This window comes from Bos taurus, chromosome 12, assembly GCF_002263795.3.
Source record: "Bos taurus isolate L1 Dominette 01449 registration number 42190680 breed Hereford chromosome 12, ARS-UCD2.0, whole genome shotgun sequence".
Classification (NCBI taxonomy): domain Eukaryota; kingdom Metazoa; phylum Chordata; class Mammalia; order Artiodactyla; family Bovidae; genus Bos; species Bos taurus.
This window is the reverse complement of record NC_037339.1, coordinates 16655863-16679688: the sequence shown is the minus strand read 5'-3', so window position 1 is coordinate 16679688 and position 23826 is coordinate 16655863. Positions and strand designations below refer to the sequence as shown.

Below are 23826 nucleotides of genomic sequence, written 5' to 3'. Positions count from 1 at the left end.
AGCCTGGTAGGCTGCAGTCCATGGGGTCGCACAGAGTCAGACACGACTGAAGCGACTTAGCAGCAGCAGCAGCAGCAGTGAAAGAAGAAGATATAGTATAAAATCCACCTCTTCAAGAAGCTTCCTATATTCTTCTAATTAATGGCTATGGTACTTCTCTTTGAATATAAAAGAACTTATGTAGTAAAGCATGATATGCTGCCTTTAATAACTAATATCAGTGAGTTCTTTGGTAACTGATCCTTGGCCTGCCATTTGACCTTCCACATACTTACGTGAGATCCTCCTAATTAGACACAAAGACCATGAGGGTAGGACAAATATATACACAGTTGCCACCAGGAGCTGTGCTGGGGATAGAATTACAATATGGAATAAGACAGCCATGGCTCCTGCCATCACCAAGCTTAAAAGCTCCCCTAGCGCCCAGCACAAGACTTCACTCTTGGTAGGAACTCAAATGGTTTGCCTATTATATGACATTGGAAAATTCTGCCTAGTAGGGATAACTATAAACATCCTTTAATAAGTCACTTTAATAAGTGACTTTAATAAGTCACGTAATCTTATTAAATAAATTAATAACAATGCATTTTTACAAGTTTTAACTTTTATACATAGGTATTAAGTATCTCTACTTATATTACCTCATAGATTCCTCACAAAATCCCACAAAGGTAGATGGGAACTACTGTTTTAATATATGAAAAAACTCAAACTCAGAGATGTTAAGTGACTTGCCCAGTAGCAGACAGTCAGTAGGCGAGTTGGCTAGATTTGAAACCAGGTCTGTTTGAAGTATTTCAAAATCTACTTTTTAAAAATACGGAATGCTGCTTCAACGCTGGAAATTATTATTCAGTAATACAACGTTTCCCGGTACCTCTCGGAGTTGTTCCACCAGTTCTTTTTCTTCTCTCATCTGTTCCATTTTCCTCCGAATCGTAAACTGTGGGTCTATAGATTCCAAATTTCTCTGTGGTCTTAGAAACACTAGAAGAGAAAGGGGGAAAGCCTTTATGGAGTGTCTAGTACAGACTGCCATATCGGGCTGCTCATGTTTGAATCAAATAGTTTATTTATCCCAAATAATTCATTCACCACTCACAAAAACAGGAAATTCTGACTTTACATGAAAAGCTTGATTCAAATATTCTAGAGAAAATTATGTTTTCAATTATTCTGCATTGTGTGGACGAATGATCAGCTGAATCCAGGAAAGGGCTTGGTCATCCTTGGTATTATTCCAGACTCCTCCTCTAATTTTTCCACTGCTTCTATTCCAAGCTTTCATCTACACTCCAGGTTTCACAATCCTTTCATTAAACTTGAATACTCTGTTTCAAGTAACAAGACAGAATTGCTTTACATGGTATAAACAAGCACAGGTTAATGATTTTGTTGGCTGCGGTTTTTCCATCAGCCTGGATTAAGAACTAAGTGATGATATGCACTACCTACTCCCAAGCGTTATCTATCTGAGCGTGGAGGGGAAATTCTGGCTTCTATCATGTCACTGAAAGTGCATCCCTAAGTCAGCTCTTCAAAGATGACCGTAGATTGCTTTCAGAAAAGCTGTCAAGATGGGAGGCAGTCTTAAGAGATCATCTTTGCCTGCAGGTCCTTAAAATTACAACCTTCCAGGAATAGCAACTCACAGTGGCAACTCAGGAAGGAGTTAAGGCTCTGGCTGCAGACAAAATGAATGTTCTCAAACTTTGAAGGATAACATCTCTTAAAGACTATCAGGAAAGCACGAAATATTCTACCTATGGGCAGTGATTCTAGCAATTTATATCAGGATACAAAGCACAGGGCAGATTTAAACTTGAATCTTTTTCTGCCTTTAGATTCTTATTAAGACTATCAACTTTCCATGCACACAGAAGGAGCAAAGAGTGGTTAAGAGCTGTCGTTGGTTCTCTGTGTCCCATAGATTTTCAGATTGGGAGAGGTGGGGATGGGAGGATGCGGGGGGCAGGGCTTCAGAAAGTCTGGGGCAGAGAACTCCAGTTTTAAAAATCAGTACCACATAGAAGGCTGCACTGACATACTGCGATTCTAGTTGCTTCAATCACCATATCTTCAATAATATAGAATAAGAAGATTATGCAATGTTTATTCTATTCTGACAAACATTCTCTATGAGCCACTTTAAAAGCTAATTCAATTTATTTATTGTTAAATATGGTTTACAAATATACTTTGAATTAAAAACTGGGGCCCACCCTATAATCAATTATCCTACATTCATACAACTATGTCATTTTAATCCTAATTTGTATCTTTGAATCAAAACACCTTAATGAATGTCTTACACTATACTTTTCACATTTAGGTATTTTCTTTCTAAATCAGTTCTAGGATATTTGAATCAGCATTCTGGCGCTCTACAGAGGACCAGAAAGTTGACACATCTTAAGAAATCCTTGACTTACAGAAGTTAATGGAGCAACGGGATGACTACTGTACATGAAACACCTTCTGGAACTTCAGAGAGAAGTCAGCCTGGGGCCTGGGCTTCTGTCTCAAGCCCCCTAAGGAAGTCACAGGTGGAAAGAGCCAAAGTCTTGTCACCAAGACCCACAAAAACCAAACCCCACAGGAAGTGAGACCAACTGTTTCAAAAATAAAGGCAAGGCAGGCCGAGGAAGTAGGGTAGACCAATCAGCAGGGAGAGATGAGATAAAGCTGCCTTTGCACCATATGGAGCCCAGTCAAAAAATCTACCTACTTAAACTTAGTGATCAGAAGAGAGATACATTAAAATGGAAAGTCCAGAAAAAATCCACACCCTCAAAGAAAAGAAATCAACCAAATTTACCAAAAAAGTCAAGGAATGTGGACTTAATTGAGTAATACACATACTGGTCCGCAAGGGGGAGCCCCAGCTCTGTTTAAACAAATCCAGTGTTTTCTTTGGAGGTTTTATTTTCCTTCGGCTTTTTTTCTGGGGGCAATCTTATCTAATACTACATGTTTAATATTTCCAATATGTTTTTACTGGCAGACTTCATTCTGAATACGAAGCTATCAGGCAGTTAAATTAACTGTGAGCTTTTGGTTAACAGGACACTCTTCAAGTATCTATGCCCTGTTAGAACCCTATGTGAGATAACAAGATAACACAATGGTGTCTGGGTTTTAAATACCTGGTCTTGCTTTTCATCTTAAATGCCCATACATCTCAAAAAATACAAAATGCATGCTTGGGTATTTGCTTTATGAATATAAGCAGTTAAAAAATGTTAAAACATATGTGAACTGTTATTTTTTAAATGAACACTTCCAATGTATATAAAATTATTGGAAATTTGACTACTACGAGTTTTCTAAATAGATTAATTATTGTAGAATATATGAGAATTTACAATGAATTATTTAGACTGATAAATCTACAGAGCACATGTTTGTTATGACAGAATTAATTTTCATAGGATCATTATAGGAGCTCTGATTATACTATCTACAATTTTTTTTCTTTTCAAGCCATATTTAAATAATAAATACAGTGACCAGTTTGGTCAGAGCTTCAGGAAATTGATCTATGGAGGAATTATTCTAGTTTTCCTTAATTTTCTGTCACTACATTTAAGAACTCCCCTACTTAATTCAGGGGAATAAAAGTTAACTTGAGGCTACAAGAGCCGCCTTGTTATAGTAAATATTTTTCAAAGCAAATGCCACACTGATTAATGTAAATAAGAAGGAAAAAAAGCTGGGACAAGAGAGCAGAGGGAGGGTGTATATGAGGGAGTGAGTGTGTGTTTATGTGTGTGTGTGCTCAGCTGTATTCGACTCTTTTCGACCCCATGGACTGTAGCCCACCAGGCTCCTCTGTCCTTGGGATTCTCCAGGCAAGAATCCTGGAGTGACCTGCCATTTCCTCCTCCAGTGGATCCTCCTGACCAGGGATAGAACCATGTCTCCTGGGGCTCCTGCAGGCAGATTCTTGACCACTGAACCACCCGGGAAGGACGTGTCAACACACGTATATATGCCTAAGGGGCAGGAAAAGCCAAGGAAATAGGAGAAATAAGATGCAGGGAAAAAATGAGTCCTGCTTCGCTGGTTAGTTACTATGTATCAAATAACATTCAAAGAATGAAAAGGATGGTTTGCTCATACTTGCAGTTTTGCTCATACTCAGAAATACAGAGACAAATTTCTAAGCAAAAATTCTGCAGGGAATGATGAATATGCTTAGGAAGAATATCAAATTCATTCTGCAGGTACAGGTCAAATTCTACTACTTTCCCCTTATCTCTACCTCCTCCTCCACTCTCTTCATCGTCTTCATCCCCGACCTGGGAATGGTCTGTCAGCTATGAATGCGCAACGTTCCTTATCTGCGCCTCTCATGGTACTCATCACCTTCTGTCTCACAGTACAGATCTGATTTTCTCCATAGGACTCTCTAATACAGAGTTTATGTCTGTTTCCAATTTAAACTTCTACCCCTGTCCAAGAAAGCAGCTTGTTTGATGAATAAACAACAACAAAAAAAAAGTGTTTCAAAAACTCCCTCATTCAAAGATCAGACTATCTGGGACTTCCCTGGTGGTCCAGAGATTGAGATTTCCCCTTCCTATGCAAGGGGTGTGGGTTTGATCTCTGGTGGAGGAGCTAGGATCCCACATGCCTCATAGGAAAAAAAAGAAAAAAAAGTAAGAAAGAAACATAAACAACAGAAGCAGTATTGTAACAAATTCAGAAAAGACTTTAAAAAATGGTCCACATCAAAACATCTTAAAAAACAAGCAAGAAAACAAAGATCAGTCTATCTGGAGAGTACCTTGACACAGATTACCCTACCCTGATATAAGCAGTCACCTGAGAAATCTCCTAAAGCTTAGTTTCCAGGTTTGAATGCCTTAGACTGCAAAATAAAAAGTTCCACAAAGGCAGAGATTTAGTCTGTCTTTTTCAGAACTGTGTCCACAGTAAAGTGCATCATGCCTAACACACAGTAGGCACTCAACAGATACTGGAACTTCCCTGGTAACTCAGCTGGTAAAGAATCCACCTGCAATGCAGGAGACCCCGGTTCAATCCCTGGGTCAGGAAGAGTCCCTGGAGAAGGGATAGGCTACCCACTCCAGTTTACTTGGGCTTCCGTGGTGGCTCAGACAGTAAAGAATCCCCCTGCAATGTGGGAGACCTGGGTTCAATCTCTGGGTTGGGAAGATGCCCCTGAAGAAGGGATCGGCTACCCACTCCAGTATTCTTGCCTGGAGAATTCCATGGACAGAGGAGCCTGGCAGGCCATAGTCCATGGGGTCGCAAAGAGTTGGACACGACTGAGCAACTTTCAACAGATATTTAAGGATGTGCACAAGAAACTATTTTTTAAAATGTTATAAAAGTACCTTTCAGTTAAGCAAAGAAAGCCCACTCCTCTAAAAATTCCCTGAAATGCTCTTACAAGAAAAGCATTTTGCATAGAAATTATTAGTGGATATTATTAACCTTTATTATCTAAATTTAACTCCAGATTTCTTCTCTGTGGACACATGAGGTTTGGAATTCAGCTCTCCACTTCCCCTTGGAAACTAAAAAATCTGGACAGGGTGTGATGTTAAAGACATACCAATTCAAGGGCAACAATAGGGTGGCTTTGAAAAAGTATCATGAGTTGTAGATCCAGTTAATGTGAATCAGAAATCTGATTAATACATTCATTTATTCCCTCTGGTGCCTAAAAATGAATTAGATAAATTCTCTGCCCTCAGAAGGCTCAAATTTCTTCTCTATTGTCTTGGGCAGTTTATTTAACCCAGGGGTGTTTACCTGCTTAACAGAACATCAAGTCAGCAAAATAATCAGTGCGAAGACTCCATGGTACACCAAATAAATTAGCGTCTCTGAGTGTAGGGCACAGGCAGCCATTGTTTGAAAAATGCCCAGGTGATTCTCATATAAAGCCAGGGCTGAGAACCACAACCCCTCCCAGCTTCAGTTTCCTCATTTTTATAATGGGGAAAAAAATACCTAGAAGTGCAAGATTATGGTAAAAACATTCCAGAAAATGTCTGAAAACTGGCCCAAGATAGGTATGTCCGTCCATTCATTCACTTTCCAGTGACAGTTTAAAGATCAATTTTAAGTATAAATTAGCACCCACCAATTTGTTGAAAATGAAAGAGAGAAAATACTTCAAAGGAAGGCAGGAACAATTTTCATTTCAAAATGAAGGGGGAAAGGAAAGAAAGCAGCAGAGTAGTAAAAGAGCACAAGAGAAGGAGCGGAAGTGAAGCTTTCAAGTTAAGAACAACTTGAAGTGAAGCTGCCCTCTCCAGCCCCAGGGGGCAGACATAGAGACACAGGTCCACATCCTTCTCCAGCCATTTTAGGAGGCAGGACTTTGAGGACTGTAGAAATTCAAACTCCCGAGGACTTCCTAGCCAGTTGTCATTTTTATTTCTTTGAAGAATGAGTTTAGGGAAGATATGGGAATTTGAAATGACATATATTTGAAACAAAATATTAGAAAGCAATATTTATTATTTCAAATGTGTTTCTTTAAATAATTTTACTTCAATAGTCATTTTTAAAAAGTGGGAATTTTAATATAAAGCATGACAGTGAACAAGAAATAAACAAGCCAACTTTACCAAAAGTAATTAATAAAAATCATAAATGAAAGGCAAGTTGCATCATGCTGGGTAGAGTGGGAATATGATGCCATTTATTTTCACAGGTTGAGATAACCACAGATACTGGACAATGGAGCAACTATGAGGAAACAAAACTGATGGGGTAATCAGCTTTGAGATGCCATGAGGGGCACTGAATGGGATCTACTGTTTCAGAGTAACCAGGAAGAGCAACATAAAAGTAGGCTATTTCCCTCTTCCAACTTTAGCTCACATACTTGGGGATGCATACAGTGTTTCTTCATTAATTAAAAAACACTTACAAAACAGAAAGAGAATGTGAATGTATGGCAAAAACCACCACAATACTGTAAAGTAATTGAATGAGTGAGTGAAGTCGCTCAGTCGTGTCCAACTCTTTGCGACCCCATGGAAGAAACCGGAGAGAGACTCACAGACTTAGAAAATGAACTGATGGTTGCTGCGGGAGGGGAAGGGATAGTTACGGAGTTTGGGAAGGTCATGTACACACTGTTATATTCAAAATGGATAACCAACGAAGGACCTACGGTATAGCACGGGGAACTCTAGTCAATGTTAGGTGGCACCTGGCTGGGAGCAGGGTTTAGAGGAGGGTGCACACGTGTGTATGTATGGCTGAGCCCCTTTGCTGTTTACCTGAAACTACCGTAATGTTGTTAATCGGCTATATGCCAATACAAGATAAAAAGTTTAGTTTGAAAAAAACTTTAAATGTATTGGAAAATGTATTCAAATCAGAAGGCAACATTTAGCTCAAAGAGAATGAAGATTGTATTTGAAAGGTCAGATTTGGGAACCTACACAAATATTTGAAAAGACTTCTGCTGCCAGAAAATTATCAGATAATTAACAGAAAATTATCCCTTCCCTAGAGCATACTGTAGGCAAATTGCAAAAAGGGGAAAATAACAACTACCCAATGTCTGACCCGGGTAGATTAATACTGAAAACAATCCCTTTGTTATTTTGTGTGTGTGTGTGTGTGTGTGTGTGTAGTACACTATAATACCTACATGTGAATCCCTAGAATTTTCACTCATAGGAAAAATATCATATAAGTATTGGATGGTTATTTTATTTTCAGGAAGATTTTCACAGTGATTATTTTCTATGGAAATCTTAAGACTTTATCTGGCACAAAGTATCTTGCACAAAGAATCCTCAATAAACAGCTGTAGATGTGAAGGTAGAGATGGTGGAGAGGAGACTGGACCCTTGGGCATGGCCCCAGCTCCCCTTCTATCTAGCAGCGTGAGCTAGGCAGGTCACCCCACCTTTCTTGTTTTAGTTGGTTCATTTATAAAGATAGAAATTTTACTGCTACATCTAAATCTTACCTAGCTTTAAAAAGTCTTTTTCAGATATAATTCCTAAGGAAATACCAAATCACACATAAATCTTTCATTCTAGGCTTTATTCCCTTTAAACATCATCAGATCCATAACTAGCCATGCTTTCTGAGAAATGAAAATGATTCTCTCCCCTTTATTTTTAAGTAAAGGAATAGTTTATCAAGAAAGTTCCCACTTAGCCTTCCTCAATTCCCAGGATTTAAAGTGGGGTGATACAAGAAGGAACTTTGGTTTCCTTGTTATTGTTGTTTAATCACACTTGCTTTTGGTTTGAAATTTTAGAAATCTATGAAATAATAAAATTCCTTTTGTAACTGCTGCTGCTGCTAAGTCACTTCAGTTGTGTCTGCCTCTGTGTGACCACACAGACGGCAGCCCAGCAGGCTCCGCCGTCCGTGGGATTCTCCAGGCAAGAACACTGGAGTGGGTTGCCATTTCCTTCTCCAAGGCATGAAAGTGAAAAGTGAAAGGGAAGTCGCTTAGTCATGTCCGACTCTTGGCGACCCCATGGACTGCAGCCCACCAGGCTCCTCCGTCCATGGGATTTTCCAGGCAAAGTACTGGAGTGGGGTGCCATTGCCTTCTCCAGTACTATCAGATAAAACGCCTTCTGCTACAGAGGTCTAGAAAAAGGAAAGATATAGTGATAATATCAGGAAAGATATAGTGAGTGCATGTGTGCTCAGTCATGTCCAACACTTTGCAACACTCTGGACTGTAGCTCACCAGGCTCCTCTGTCCATGGAATTTTCCAGGCAAGAATACTAACCTGCCAAAATATACATTATCCTTCTATGTAATGAAGTCTGAAAAAAGCATTTTTTGGTTGAATTTCGACCAGAAATCACAACAAATGTTTTACATATATGGTTTCTATTCATTACATGTAACATATTGATATTGAGATTAAAAAAATAACTTAGAAAATATATCTTCTTGTGTTTGCAGTGGTTTTACCCCACACATCACTTCTCTTCCCTATGAATCATATTCTCTATTTCTTTCAATATTACTTTTATTGCTTTGTATCTTGGAGTCAAATGCCTAAGATCTGAACTAACAGATCAATATGGAGACTGAGATATCTGTAGTAAGTGTATCTAAATAACTATATGTATTTTATTTTCATCTTTTAGGCTACTTTAGATATACAGTGGCACGAGATCAAACAATATCCACATTAATCCTAGCTGGGTGTCCTCAATTTTTTATTTGCACATTTGATTCTCAAGCCAATTTACCACTCGTGAATATTTGTTGTTGTTTAGTCTCTAAGTCGTGTCCAGCTCTTTTGCAACCCCATGGACGGCAACATGCCAGGCTCCTCTGTCCGTGGGATTTCCCAGACAAGGATACTGGATTCCACTGCCTTTTCCTTTTCCAGGGGCTCTTCCGGGCCCAGCGAGCGACCCCACATCTCCTGCGTTGGCAGGGGGATTCTTTACGACTGAGCCACCAGGGAAGCCCTCTTGAATATTATATAGATGAAAGGGCTGAAGTTATCAAAAGTCAAAATGTGCAAATAATTTTCAAAGAAAAAAAAAAGCAAGTGATTTCTCTTCGTTTTTAGAAATTCCTTACTTCTAACCATTCTCAGTGCACTCCTTTCAGATCAGTCACAGTGTATCTTAATTACTTTAAAAAATCTCATTATCAGAAGCCTAGATAATAAAAGATTATTATTTTTTATTATTTATTATTATAAACTCCAAAAGCATTAGTTCAGAAGAGATTATCCAAATGTACAAAAACCCAAATTTTTATAAGCAAGCAAACACACCAAAAAAAAAAAAAAAAAAAACCCAAGCAGAAAGAATAGAGAAGAAATTATTGTACAGTCCTTCCAAAATTCAGAATGTTCAAGATAATTAAACATAGTTTAACAAACTGCCAGAGAACAATGCACATGCATTTTTCTGGACTTTCCAGGTTTACTGTTATCTCTGAAGTCAGGCATGCAGGAGAACGCATTCTATCTTCAGCTGCACAGAAATGAATGTTCAGTACATTCATTCACTGGCTTATTAATGAGCACATTGAAGAACAGGTACAAAGCCACCTACCATTGTCACTGTCTCCTGCAGAGGGAACACAGTAGCTAGAGCTGTCCCATGTTTGTGCCTGTGTAAGTTTGTTGAAGGAGATAGGAGGAAGAGTGAGGGCTGGGTCTGCAGGAGAGCGAGAGAGCCAGTCCGCGTACAGTCGCGCAAGGACCAGGAAAAACCAAAGGGGCGGCAGCATTTCACAAATGGCATAAGGGTTGTATGGAAATGAAGCGAATTTCAAATTATGGGATTTAATTTCAAATGTACAATACAGCAGGAGAATGAAAGATGGCGCATGGAATAAAAAGAACGATAAAAAACTGAGTGTTAGTACTTATCAATCATAGACTTTGCATGCAGTTAATATCATTCATCGTTAACAGTTCTCAAGCCCAGACTTAGAGCACTAATGAATCATGTCAGCGGAAAGAAGGGGCCCCCATAGACTATGCAGATAAAAAGCAAAAGCCCTACCAGATACCTTTCCCGAAGACCTTCTAAATAATTTTAGCAAATATGACTCACCATAAAAGTTGGCTATGCAAAGTTTAATATGTGTAAATATGTCTATTATTTATAAATAAAGCTATTATAGAATCAGCATTTACAGTTGGTGAATTTTTTTTCCCAAGGCAGTGTAAAATTTCTCTTTAAAGACATCTATAATGATAGCTGAATCTAGTCAACTCTGCTCAACCCTTGAACCATTGTCTTAGATATTGATCAGTATAAAACCAATTTTGGACACTAGTTGAGTCTCCTTAACAACAATTAACCAATAGATATCCATCAGTTCAAAGAACTTCTAAGTTGGTCATTTATGAAATAACATCTCTTTTGGGGGCACTATTCATATAGTAGTTTCTGATATTTAGAAAATACCTACACAATTTTTATTCAATCTTAAGGCAAGGCCGGTAAAATACATGGACATGTTTCTAGGAATGACTATTTGGGTATATATACATTTGTCTTTCCTTGGAGGAAAACATAGAAAAAAAATTTCTTTTGGAAAAAACTACCAGCCAACTCAAAGAATCTAAGTTTCTATTCCAAATTTCTGATTTGAGAGTCTGTTTTTATTTATAACACAGAAATCACATGAATTCATATACTTAATTTTAACATAAAAATCACTTTTTAAAGATCCAAAGCTACTTAATCAAAAAGAATGATATGACCTTCAATTAAGATTACTATATATTTTCCAGAAAATGTCAAAAATACATACTGTAATATTTTAAACTTAATAAATAAAATTTTAAACATTCCCAATAGATGATGCTAGTTTCATAAAGTTCCAACATGCCATCTGATGTTCCTGAAGAAAAATCAGTATTATTTACAACAAACTCCACAAAGCTTTCAACAGCTAGCATAATTTCCACACTGGTTAGTCAGCATTATAGAAAGGCTGGAAGCTAGGAGGGGAAATTATCTTTGTTTCCTGCTATTCAAAATGAATACTTCACTTAGTTTTCACCACTGCAAAGAATCAGAAATGGTTCAACAGTGTGGGCACAAAGTTGATAAGCTGAATTTGGACCCCATAAAAAGAACTGGAAAAGTCATGGAGACAATTTTACGACTAAACTACAAAGATGCACATTTAAAAGAATATTATTCTGTGGAGATACGTTCAACTTTTGATTTGCTCAGTTATAAGAACTTTTAAAATTGTCTAAAACTGCCTATAAGGGACAGGAGAAAGCCTAGCCAAATATGAGGCCCTCGGTGTGTAGAGAACATTCCTGGTAGATCACCACTCAAGGCATGGGTGCCCCCATTCCTCCCAGCACAACCTGAGACCTTGCAAATTGAAGCCCAGCCCATATCTGGCTGTATACACTCAGGTCTGTAAATGGTGAGGCTAGTCATTTGAGTCCAATTTCAAGTACAGTTCGGCTCTCCATAAAACACTTCCTAAGCCCCACCACACACCCAAGCATGTTCTCAAATAGCTTTGTCTTATAGTCCATTCAAAATGCCAGGAAACCTTTACACCTGGCCACACGTTACCCATCAACCAACTTCCTCCAAAAATGAAAAAACATCCCTTTATAAAAGAATTATATTTTTTTTTCCTATGGGTAAAAAATTATACATATGTGTATCTGCAACTGCTGCCAAAATGCTTTACTAATAAACCCAAGAATATCTAAGTTCTTTACTACCTTTTGCTTAAAGAATCTGAGTGCCTTCTTAGCACTTAACTGAAAAGCATTGGTACAGAATATTTGCAAAAGACCTAAGAATGAAAAATATTAAAACAGAGAAGCAACTACTAATAATAAGTTAAAATAAAGTAGGTACTATAACCAGAAAAGACCTTTAAAATCTCTCTGACCACTCACGTGAGTCTTGGAATGACTGCCCTGTCACAGGAGTAATCACACAGACCTTTCCAAGGTCCAGAGAGCAAATGAGGGGTGTCTCACAAAGAGTCACCATCCTTCATGCAGCAAGGTACCAGCAGCCACCGAGGCAAAGGGGTGGCTATTTTATCCAAAAAGCATTTCTTTGCCACTTACATGCCCCAACATTTTTCTCTCTTTGCTCTGTTACTGATAACACAGCCTTAAGAGGAGACACACTGACAACAGAGCCTGAAAATCTGGCCTCGCCAAGCTGTAGCAAGGTTCTGATGCCAGGATTCAAACTCACCAGCGTTAACAAGGCTGCTCCCACTATAACAAATGCACGCAAAAGGCTAAAGAGAAACTCCGGAGTTGTTTCACGTGGGCAAGAACACTGAGGTTTCCATTTACCTGATCGAGGTTTCAGGCCAAACAGAGCTGTGCTGGTGTTGGTCGGAGAGCTGGCGGGGGAGTTCTCTCTCATCTGTGGTGTTAGAAGGAAAGGACACTTTTTAAAGAACTGGAGCAGAACTATGCATGCTTCTCCAGGATCAAGGGTTGCAACAAAACCTCGACCTCCTTGCACTGGCTGCTGTGAGGAAGTCCTGACTAAAAAACATGATAACGGATGCATCTTCACATTGCAAATTCTTGTGGTAGAATCAACAGAATGTTATTTGGGGGCAGATTTATTCAATTTTTATATGTTCATTATAAAAGAGTTCATAATCGTGTGATACTGGTAATCCTTTTCTGCTCCAGAATAGATGTGTGCATTCAAGTGCACGCATGCACGTGTACCACACACACACAAGCACACACATACATCACCTCACAGAGGGCACATCTGATAAAGAATCTCATAACACAGTGAGATGAGAAAACAGATGACACTGAGCAGATGTCTCAGCTATGTGGAAACCCCATGGATCAGTTATGGTTAACAAGACATTCTAAATGTTGCCTATTTGAGCTATTTTCACTCTGCTTTCTATAAAAACGCTGCTATATTTAATTTTCAAAATATATCTTATAAAATGAGTCTTTAATTATGGATAGGGCTGGATCAGGCTATGAGAGCTAATGAGAGATTCCCTCCGAGATTCTGCAATACAATTAACTCATGAATCACAACAGTCTCAGATTACAGATTTTTGTAAAAGATATTCCAATTCAGGTTTCACAAAACACCTCAGCTTTCATTAATCATCAGGAAACTTACCTCATTGGGAGAATACTCGCTCCCATTACTCTGTAATGTTAGGTCATTTTGCGCCTAAAGGAAGAAAAAAAATGCATGGTATGTTCCATCAGACTATAAACTTTTTAAGGCAAGAACTGAGTCTGACTTCTATCATATCCCTGGCACACAGGGATACAATGCCTAATACATAGAATTAATTTGTAGTTAAGTAGGCCATTCTTACTGTACACTTTCTAAAAACATGCAGCTATATTCACAGAAAAATACATCTAAAATATACAAACTAAAAAAGGGATTTCCCAGAGTAAAGAGCTCAGCCCAAAGTACCTGTGAACATCAGCTTGCCAGGTTCCCCAGTAACCTGCAGGCTCCCACGTGCTGAGAGCATAAGGGTTTTCAGAAATGGCCCAAGGCAGTAGTTCCCAAATACACAAAATCTCACTGGGAGCTTTTTAATGAACGAACACGCCTGAACCTAGGAAAGTCCTATGCTATCAATTCAACATCAGTTTGTTTTGACAACCAATGAGAAAACTCAATAGTTTATTTTACCCAGATCTGCCTTTTTTATAAGGTAATCAAGAACCCCAGGGAATTCCCTGGCAGTCCAGTGGTTAGGACTCCACACTTTCACAGTCGAAGGCCCAGGTTTGATTCCTGGTCAGGGAACGAATGGAGAAAGAAATGGCAACCCACTCCAGTGTTCTTGCCTGGAGAATCCCAGGGAAAGGGGGAGCCTGGTGGACTGCCGTCTATGGGGTCGCACAGAGTCGGACACGACTGAAGCGACTTAGCAGCAGCAGCAGGGAACTAAGATACCATAAGCCTTGCGACATGGCCAATGACAACAACAAAATCCCATTGATCCGCCCTATAAAAAATTTGGTGATAACTAATATAAACATGTTCATACGTATCACCAAACTAGTAAAAATTTAAGATGTCTATTCCTATTGTTGAGGACTGCTATTAAAAAACATTCCCAACTGTGACAAATTCAAGGGAATAACATATTTTTAGAATAAAATGTCATTGATTTCCCTACCTAATTAAATGTCTTAACTGCTAACAAGTAAGTTGCAGTTTTGATTCTCTATCAGAAACTCTGTTCTCCAATTTTCCCTGTGCTCCTCCACCATCCTTCCCCACTGGACATTTATTTATGTATAAGAGTATACTTTGTAGTTCTTCCTGGATGGATGCCAGTGCTACCCACACTTAATGGGGACAGTCAACTAAAGTGTGTTAAAAGGAAGAGAATGCGGTGTGCTAATTACAAGGCATTTCACAATCTTGGTCTCACCAATGTAACTGGGCACCAGCCTCTCTCGTGGTGTTTCTGTCCGGTTTATGCTTCATGCTGATTCCATCATGGCCACGCTGTCTTGCCCAGCACGGCCTCCTGGGACCCATCCAAATCCAAATCGCCCTTGAAATCTAGATTAATCTCTCTCTCCTTAAACTCTTATCCCTTCCCCTACTATCCCAGAGTACCTAAAACACCCAGGATTATGGGCCATCTCACAGTCATTTCTGCTTTCTCAATATCTATGGCTTCTTTCCTCCACAATTTTTAAAATGCCTTAAAAGTGAGGGCAACTTCATCTCCTTCCTATTCCAGTCTTGGGTACTAAAAACAAGGCCACATCCAGCACAAGGACTCAACATAGACTGGCTAACTGATTCAAGACTCTGCTTACGAAACTGATTTCTTCCTGAATTGGGTGGAAGAAATAATACAGAAATAACCAGACCATAAAGGAGGGGCCCACTTAAGTTCCACCCATATCATGGGTACTGGCCTTGCTCATCCACCACTTTCTTCTCCATTCCTCCTTCTTGTGACTTTTCTTTTTCCACCGGAGCCAGAAATTCTCCCTCCCTTTTTAAAATCATGAAGACATATCTGTCATGGACAGAGAATTGCCCAAAGAAGGAAGATAAGGAATAAGAATTCCTTACACCAAACGTGACTCCTTGTTCCACCAAAAAGGAAAAAAAAAAAAAAAACACAAATTAACACTGTAAATCAGAGATGGAATGGAGATTTTTTTCCCCTAGAGGCTTGGTGTCTTCCTGATACTCCTAAAATCATGCACAGAGGAGGGCATCTATTTTACTGGTTCTGCAGGGTCTTCCCTGGTGGCCCAGTGGTTAAGACTCTGTGCTTCCAATGCAGGGGGCGTGGGTTCAACCCCTGGTCAGGGAACTAGGTCCCACATCTTAGTGAGAATCTCTGTGTGCTATGCGGCACAGCCAAAAAAAAAGATTAAAAAAGTGGGTCTGCAGCAGGATTCTACCATGGTCTCAAAGTATCTCTTCACTGACTACTAGTTGCAAGGGGAAATAAAACAATACTCAAATGGTGGAGAAATCAAGTTCCTCGTCCACTGGGTGATCAAGTTACCATCACCAGTGAAGCTCAGACATTCACATGTGCCTCTGAAGGTGATACCCTGAGAAGGACACCATGTCACCTGGGCAGCATCCCAGACAAGAACACAGAGACTCAATCTGATCATGAGGAAATATGAAGGATTTCTGTCCCACAAAATAAGAGGCAGTTCATTCTTTAAAAAAGAAGAGCACTATATTCTTTAAAATTTTAAGGTCATAAAAAATCAAAGAAAGGTTATAGAAATATCCAGAATAAAGGAAACTATAGGTACCTGACAACTATTGATTCTAAACTGGATCCTACTAAAGCGGAAAAAGTGCTGTGAAAAACGTCATTAGATCAATCTAAATATTTGGACTATGGAGAGCATATTAGACGAAACTATTTTATCAGTGTAAATTTATGAAGTTGATAACTGAAGTCGAGTTACATAGGATAAAATCCCTATTCTTAGGAAAGGTACATTGAGATGTTTAGGGAAAAGGACTATGACGTACAAAACTTATCCTTTAATTTTCAGAAAAAGAACTCTGGGGAGGAAGAGAGAGACAGATACCGCAAAAGTGGTAAAATGTTAATTACAGAAAATGTGGGTAAAAGGTTATAATTTTTTTGTAACTTTTTGCAGACCTCTGTAATTTTTTAACCTTTTATAATTATTTCCAAGTAAAAAGCCAAATACAAAAGTAAGTCTGAACAGAATCAAAAGGAGCATGTCTCAAAAGGAGGGCCTCATGAATTAGACCCAGGACAGCCTTCACCTAAGAGGCTCCCTGATGTCCCACTCCTGGGTCATTGAGTGACTCTCCACTTGGGGAGGAGGGAGTGCAGTGACTCTAAGGACAGAGCAGAGGAACAGTCACAGCTAAAGTCAGGTGTCCTGAGTTATAAGATGGATCCTAACTTACAGAAAATCAAGGAAGTTAGAGAGGTAGCCCACGCGAGTCCATAGTTAGCAAGCCTTTGAAATGGAAAGAAAACTCAATGTAATCCCAAATCACAATACTCAACTATGAAACCATATTCTCTAGGAACATGGGTTTTTAAACTATAGCTCTTTTCCTACTTATTTAACACAGAGACTTAGCTACTTAAGAGTGTGAGACTGCTTTACTATGGTACCTGTTCAGATAGCTCAAGCAACATAAGTTGGCTGTATTGAAATTAGCCATCCTAAACCCATTCAGTAAGAAGGGATGAAACAGGCTGTAACCAATGTTTTACTCCCATGTCACTGACTCAGACCTCTCTCTCTCCCCCCTTTTATCTTTGGGACCTTCCAAGCTTATCTCTAGTTTTATGTCAAAATTGCTTTCTCTGCAGCCACCTGAATTTTACCCTACATAGCTACCTAACCTACCTTAACCTGTCCCCAAATTCCCCCATCAGTTTATCTTTGCTAGTCTCTTAATCCTCCTAGATGTTTCTCAAATCACTTACCCTTATCTTTAAAGTCTTTCCTAGTTTACATTCAGCTGGTCAGTTCATAGGCTGCTGGCACTGGCTGGTACTACCTCCAGTGTCCGACAGAGCCAGGTTTCCCTGTGGGTCTTATTTGCCATGGCCTGACTTAAAACTGTCTGACATAAAGACTTAGAGAATTCAATGGAAACAGTCAACTCTCATCTTCAGTGGGAGGTGAAATAGAATTGATAAGCAGGAAAACTAAAGAAGCTAAAAGTATAAAAAAATTGAAAACCAGATCTTGAACAAATCTGAATACTGATCTCACTAATGAAAGTTCTTGTTCAGTCACTCAGTCGTGTTTGACTCTTTGTGACCCCATGAACTGCAGCACACCAGGCTTCTCTGTCCTTCACTGTCTCCTGGAGTTTGCTCAAACTCATGTCCATTGAGTCAATGATGCCAGGCAACCATCTCATCCTCTGTTGCCCCCTTTCCCCCGTCCTTAATCTTTCCAAGCATCAGGGTCTTTTCCAATGAGTCGGCTTTTCGCATCAGGTGGCCAAAGTGTTATAAAGAATGTTCTACCCCATGATACATCTTGACAGAATATGGTAGCCACTCTTCAGCGGCAGAATACTGCACCAGAACTCTGGTTCATCCAAGAGCAGCCTTACCTCACATTCTGGAGACCTCTCCAGCTGTATTTGACCACTGTAGGAATTACAGAATAAAAAGATATAAATATAATTTAAAGCAAAAATATTTCAATGTAAAAAGAGAAAATATACTGTTATAGAAAAGTCAACATACTTTAGTGTGGAGTCCTGTAATTCCAAGTCATCTGCTGGGTCCACAGGGTAAAAGTTTACAACGCTTCTCTCTGTAATATCTGTGCTTAATCTAAAGAGTAGGGGAGAAAAAGTGTTACCAAATTACTGAACTTTAATAAATCCTACTGCTTTTAGTTATATACTTAAAAGTTGTGTTTATCATTAGAATTGAGTAATAAGTTTTATGGTAGAAATTTCAAACTATATAGTTTCCTCACCATGACTATATATATATTTTTTAAATATAATTTTCAATCTACTTTGGTATCAAAATCCAACTTATTTGAAATACAATAGTAATTTCTGATGAGGTCATAAAAGTCATAGGTAGCACACACTAAATTTTATTAAGAACTTAATCAGTTTGTAGAAACAAGTAAAATTTCTCTCTACTATATTGTACATACACTATACTACAGATATGTCCCAAGGGCATTTGTTTAATAGGAATATTAAAAAAAAAATTTCAAAATCAATTTTAGGTATGCATTTTATCTCTGAAATTTTCTTACAGTTTCTGAATTTCTGTAATTTTAAGAGCTGAATTTTTTTTAAGATCTATAAAACCAGGAATTTCTAAAAGTCATATAAAAGTTACAAAGCTATTTTAAAAGGTGGGTATGCATTCATAGTATACAATCCTATTGAAAATCATATCTAACCAACAATCAGAAATCCTTGAGAGAAGAAATCAACAAAGGCAAAACAGGAAAGCAATATTCAACTAAATTTTTTGATGTTAAGGTCGCATGAAAGGTAAAGCTCTAAAATTTAATCCTATGATCAGTGACTTGATTAAAACAAACAAAGCAATCTGGTTCAAGGAAATGAGATAAAGGGAAATCTTAATGTGTATATAAACTTTTTATGACTATTATTCAAGCAGCTAGAAATAACTGACCTCTTGAAGTGCCCTCTCTTTATCAGAAGCAAAGACAGGGCTCTTTCTTTATCCCTATTACACTGGCTCACAGACACATTATTATCAAGTCAGAACTGTAGCAGTAGAATATCTATTTCAGGACGCACAACAAAGATCTATAGCAGCCAAAGCAGTCGATTGCTTTAGGAGGTCAAATCCATAAAAGTTTTACAACATAATATAATTTTAAAATAACAATCCACAAAGATGCAAATCAACTATCCCTGGGACAGTTACTCAAGGCTATTTTCCTCCACACCCACCAACTATGCCGACTGGCTAGACATCCTTGGCAACTTATTGCCTCAGACCTTTCCAAGCTGGAGTGGTATCTCCAGATCCTCAGCTCACCCACTTCTCATGAAGGAGCCACACCCGCCAGGGCACCCCGATCTTACTCTGGGTTCCAGTCCCACATTCCCTGGCCACTGCTATTTCCACCAAACGAAGCCGTTCTTTTTCACTTTGGGGCTCACGTATTCATCTTGAATTTGTAAGCAAAGTTTACTGGAAACGTGATACAAAGTGTAAGAAGGCAGAAATATTAAAACAATATAAAGTTTGAGCCCAAGTGGGGGTCTTCTCTCTGCTACATCACGTCTTTGAGGCTCTATCTTGGACTCAAATTCCTTTCCCGTTGATAGGCTCACCCTTGGGAACTCCATCCATTTATAATACTGCTTCCATTACAACATATCTTATGAAAGTAACTTTTATTGTACTTTATTTATTTTTAAAATTTATCTGGCTGCACTGGGTCTTAGTTGCAGCATGTGGGATCCAGTTCTCTGACCAGGGATCGAACCCTGGCCCCTGCCTTGAGAGCTCGGAGTCTTAAACACTGAACCACCAGGGAAGTCCCTGAAAGTAACTTTTAAGTCTAAGTCTTGGAGCCCCAGACCTAAATATCTAGCAGCTGAATGGACACTATCACACTGCCACCTTGGATTCTATGCAGCAGGTCCTAAACTGATCCCAATATCCTCCTTCTCAAACTGGCTGCGCCCCATGGTTCTCCATCTCAGATGGAGACAGGAGGGGTCAGGTCTAAAACACCCTGGACTGTTTCCCTCCATCCTCACCCCCACTTCAAACAATCACCAAAGAACTACCACAGTATCTACTGCTGAGTATCTCCAATGTTTAAAAGTATAAATAAAAACCATAATTTAGAAACACTCAGAGAAAACTTCCATCTTGATATATTTGTTTCTAGTTTTAATTGTTAATGGGACCTGGGGCTTCCCTGGTAGCTCAGCTGGTAAAGAAACCTCTTGCAATGCAAGAGACCCTGGTTCAATTCCTGGGTCAGGAAGATCTGCTGGAGAAGGGATAGGCTACCCACTTCAGTATTCCTGGGCTTCCCTGGTGGCTCAGCTGGTAAAGAATCCGCCTGCAATGCGGGAGACCTGGGTTCAATCCCCTGGGTTGAGAAGATCCCCTGGAGAAGGCAAGAGCTACCCCACTCCGGTATTCCAGCCTGGAGAATTCCATGGACTGTATAGTCCATGGGGTCTCAAAGAGGCAGACACGAATGAGCAACTTTCACTATCCACTCATTCTACTTATATCATTGGGATCAAATTTTATGTACTTTTACACTTTTTAAAGTTAACATTATATAGTGAGCAACCTAAAATACATTGGAAAGTTTAAAAAAACGTATTGGTCACATACTTCATCTTATTAGGGACCATAATTTAAGTATCTCCAAACTGTTAGATCATTGCCTTTTCCCCAAATATTTGCTAGGAAAAACACCTCTTTCCCCTCACAACTGCTGTTCATGTCTCTCTGTCCCTTAGGATACATTTTTGGAATTAATTCAAAAGCTTTCTGTCTATTTTTAGGCTATGGCAGAAACTACAAGGATGCCTTCTGGAGAACGGTTCTGCCAGTGCACCTTTCCACCAGCAGTTATTTATTATTTCAAATCCTCACAACATGTACTTATAGCACATTTTACAGATGAGAAAACTGGGGTACAGAGAACTTATGTAACTCATCCAGGGTACCTGGTGCTAGAGCCGGGATTGCAACCAGTGTCTGGCTGACCAAGGCGTGTTCTCCTCCAGCCATACTATTTCCTCGCTCCATATAATTACTCTCTCTGTGTGCCTCTCTCTCTATCTCAAACTCCCTCTCTCTCTCTCACATACACACACACAGAAGCTCTCTTCTCCCTGTTTCCACCTTTCTCACTGACTGCTCTGAGTTAGAATGTGAAACTCAGCTTTTTAAGGAACACACCTCGATTAGGTGCTTACAAATAAGCCAGACTCTGAGCCAACCATGAGGGAAAATGAACACGCATCATCACATGTTAAAGCCACCGCTGCCTCCTACATATGAAATTAAGTCTCAGCTCCTCAACCCTGAATTTGAAGTCACACCTGCATCACTCCGAACAGCTCCTCTGTGAAGTCCCACTCCTGGCTGCACATCAGAAGCACCAGCAGAACTTTTTAAAAAATGAAAATGGCCAGGCTCCCCGCACCACTGGCAGTGTCAGGCAGAGTGCCTGTGTTTTGAAACTTCTACAAATGATACTGAAGCACAGCCAGCATGGGAGATCACCTTTTCCGCTTGAGATTTTCCAAGTTTGTTCCACTCTTCTTGACCTCCATGCCTTTGCATGAGCTTTTAATTCATTCAGTCCAGAATTCGCTTTCTCCTTGAAAGTGCTAGCTGTTAAAGGCCCAGGTGAAATACTCTAAACTTCAGAAGGCTGGCTGAGCCACCTCCGCTTTTCCATCCGGAGTCAGGCATTCATTCTATCGCTTGTTTCCTTCACGTCAAGCCCTTAAATCCATTACACTTATAAATCACTACTCAAGGCAATGTCTGTTGTGGTCGTTTAAGTTCTTGGAAGGAAGAGCTGTGTCTTGTTCATCCTTATATCCCCCAACGTACACACTGCACATCTTTCCATGCTCTAAGCACTCAACTAATGTCAGCAGAATTGAAATGCTTTTCAAATCAATTGCTGAAGGTTTCCAGCCATGCTCAGCCTGACCTGTGAGTATTCCTTCAGAGCCAGGAACAGTGGTGGTGCACTCTCCCTGGCACTCTGGGACTCACTAATAACTCTTTCCATAAATTCTCAGAACCTGGTGTGATTTCTACACCCACCATATTACAAGACCACATCACCTTCACATTTAAATCCCCATAAACCCTGAACAGTTTACCAGGGATAACCTTTGGATCTATTTCTCCATCAATACTGCATTACTGAAAAATATTTTGTCCATGGGCATTCTATTATCTTCAGCTAAAAAATCAAAAACTATGCTGATTGCATATAGTGCCTATTATTGATAATGACTAATTCAATTAAAAAATTATCCCCCAAGTCTTTGGAAATATTTAATTTAGTTAACATACACTTGGCACCATATGTATGGATGACTGAGTCACTGTGCTATACAGCAGAAATTAAACACAGCATAGTAAATCAACTATACTTCAATAAAAATTTTTAAAAAGAAATAAATATGGTAGCACATGATAAATTAATACTTGCCCTTTTTAGAAAATCTCTTATATTTCTATATTCCAGGGGTTTAAACTTCATTAATATAAAATATGCACTTTGACTATTTCTGTTGTCTAAACATTATACAAAAATCACCCTATGAATTGCATGAAGGATGAATGAATTTCTAGAAACGACGAACAGGGGGTAGTTGATCTCAATCCCTCCAGAAGTTTGACTCTTTTGTTTATGCATCTTGGGAGAACAGACAGTTAAAACTAACTTTTCTTTCAGTGGTTAGTGGTGAGCCCATACTGTGCATTACAGATACTTAAAAAACTGAGAGAATGCACTCAATAAGTCAGTGTACTTCATGGACCCATGGAACCTGGGCCAGGGCAAGACACACATACCTGCTGGGATCTTGCAGCAAATCCACCGCTTCCCTCAGCTGTTCAATCATTGCTATATCGAGGTCCTGGTCTTTGGATGCACTTATTCTGCAGCATGAAACCAAGCGTGAGACTGAAAATGACCACTAGATCACGGATAGCACCTGGGTTTTCAAGAGCAAACTTCAAAAATCCACCTCACATCGCAAAAATGATTTTGACACACTGAGCATTTTAATGGAGATGTGTCAGAACTCTGTGGGGTGGGCTTCCAGAGTTGCTGGGGTGGGGGGCCAGCTTGGCTGTAAAACATATCAAAGTCTCTATGCCCCTGGGCCCCCATCTGCTCAACTGTGACACGAGGGCAACGGACAAGCTGAGTGGTTCTCAGTCCAGGCTCTTTAAGCAGTAAAATCATCTCAGGTGCTTTAAAAAAATGCCAGGTGTGATAGTCCCAAGCAGGCTGTCTAGGGCTTGAACATTTTATTAAGGTTTACAGATGATACTGATTTACAGGCAGAGTTGGGAACAACAGATGTAAGATTGAAAATGGGGTTTCCAAAGATTTACATAGTTTAAAAACTCTTTCTCTATAAAATCCATTTCCCTACAATTCTATGACTCTATAATCAAGCTAGTCCTCCTCCTCCTCCTCAGCATATCCAATGAATAGCTGGCTGTACTAGACAGTAATTTGAAAGGAACTCCGCAATATTTTTAAAAGGCAAGAGAGATTTGATCATGGTTACTGCTTTCCACTACAGAACATAAGTCAATGTCTTTCTATAAGTGGAGAAAGTTTT

At 39.3% G+C, this 23826-nt stretch overlaps 1 protein-coding gene across 3 annotated transcripts in view; it reads right to left on the bottom strand.

The window, feature by feature from the left end:
- The window catches only part of LRCH1 (leucine rich repeats and calponin homology domain containing 1), a 215563-nt gene that overhangs the window by 28523 nt on the left and 163214 nt on the right, over window positions 1-23826 (bottom strand). For 2 of the 3 annotated variants that reach the window (XM_025000033.2, XM_025000032.2), the window contains exons 11-16: window positions 23045-23131; window positions 18212-18301; window positions 18076-18112; window positions 13615-13668; window positions 12804-12876; window positions 884-993 (exon numbers count right to left, since the gene is read on the bottom strand). In XM_025000033.2, the coding sequence (XP_024855801.1) occupies window positions 884-993; window positions 12804-12876; window positions 13615-13668; window positions 18076-18112; window positions 18212-18301; window positions 23045-23131 (451 nt within the window). Of the gene's footprint in view, window positions 1-883; window positions 994-10053; window positions 10159-12803; window positions 12877-13614; window positions 13669-18075; window positions 18113-18211; window positions 18302-23044; window positions 23132-23826 lie in introns of all 3 variants that reach the window. The other variant, XM_025000035.2, reaches the window with a different exon arrangement.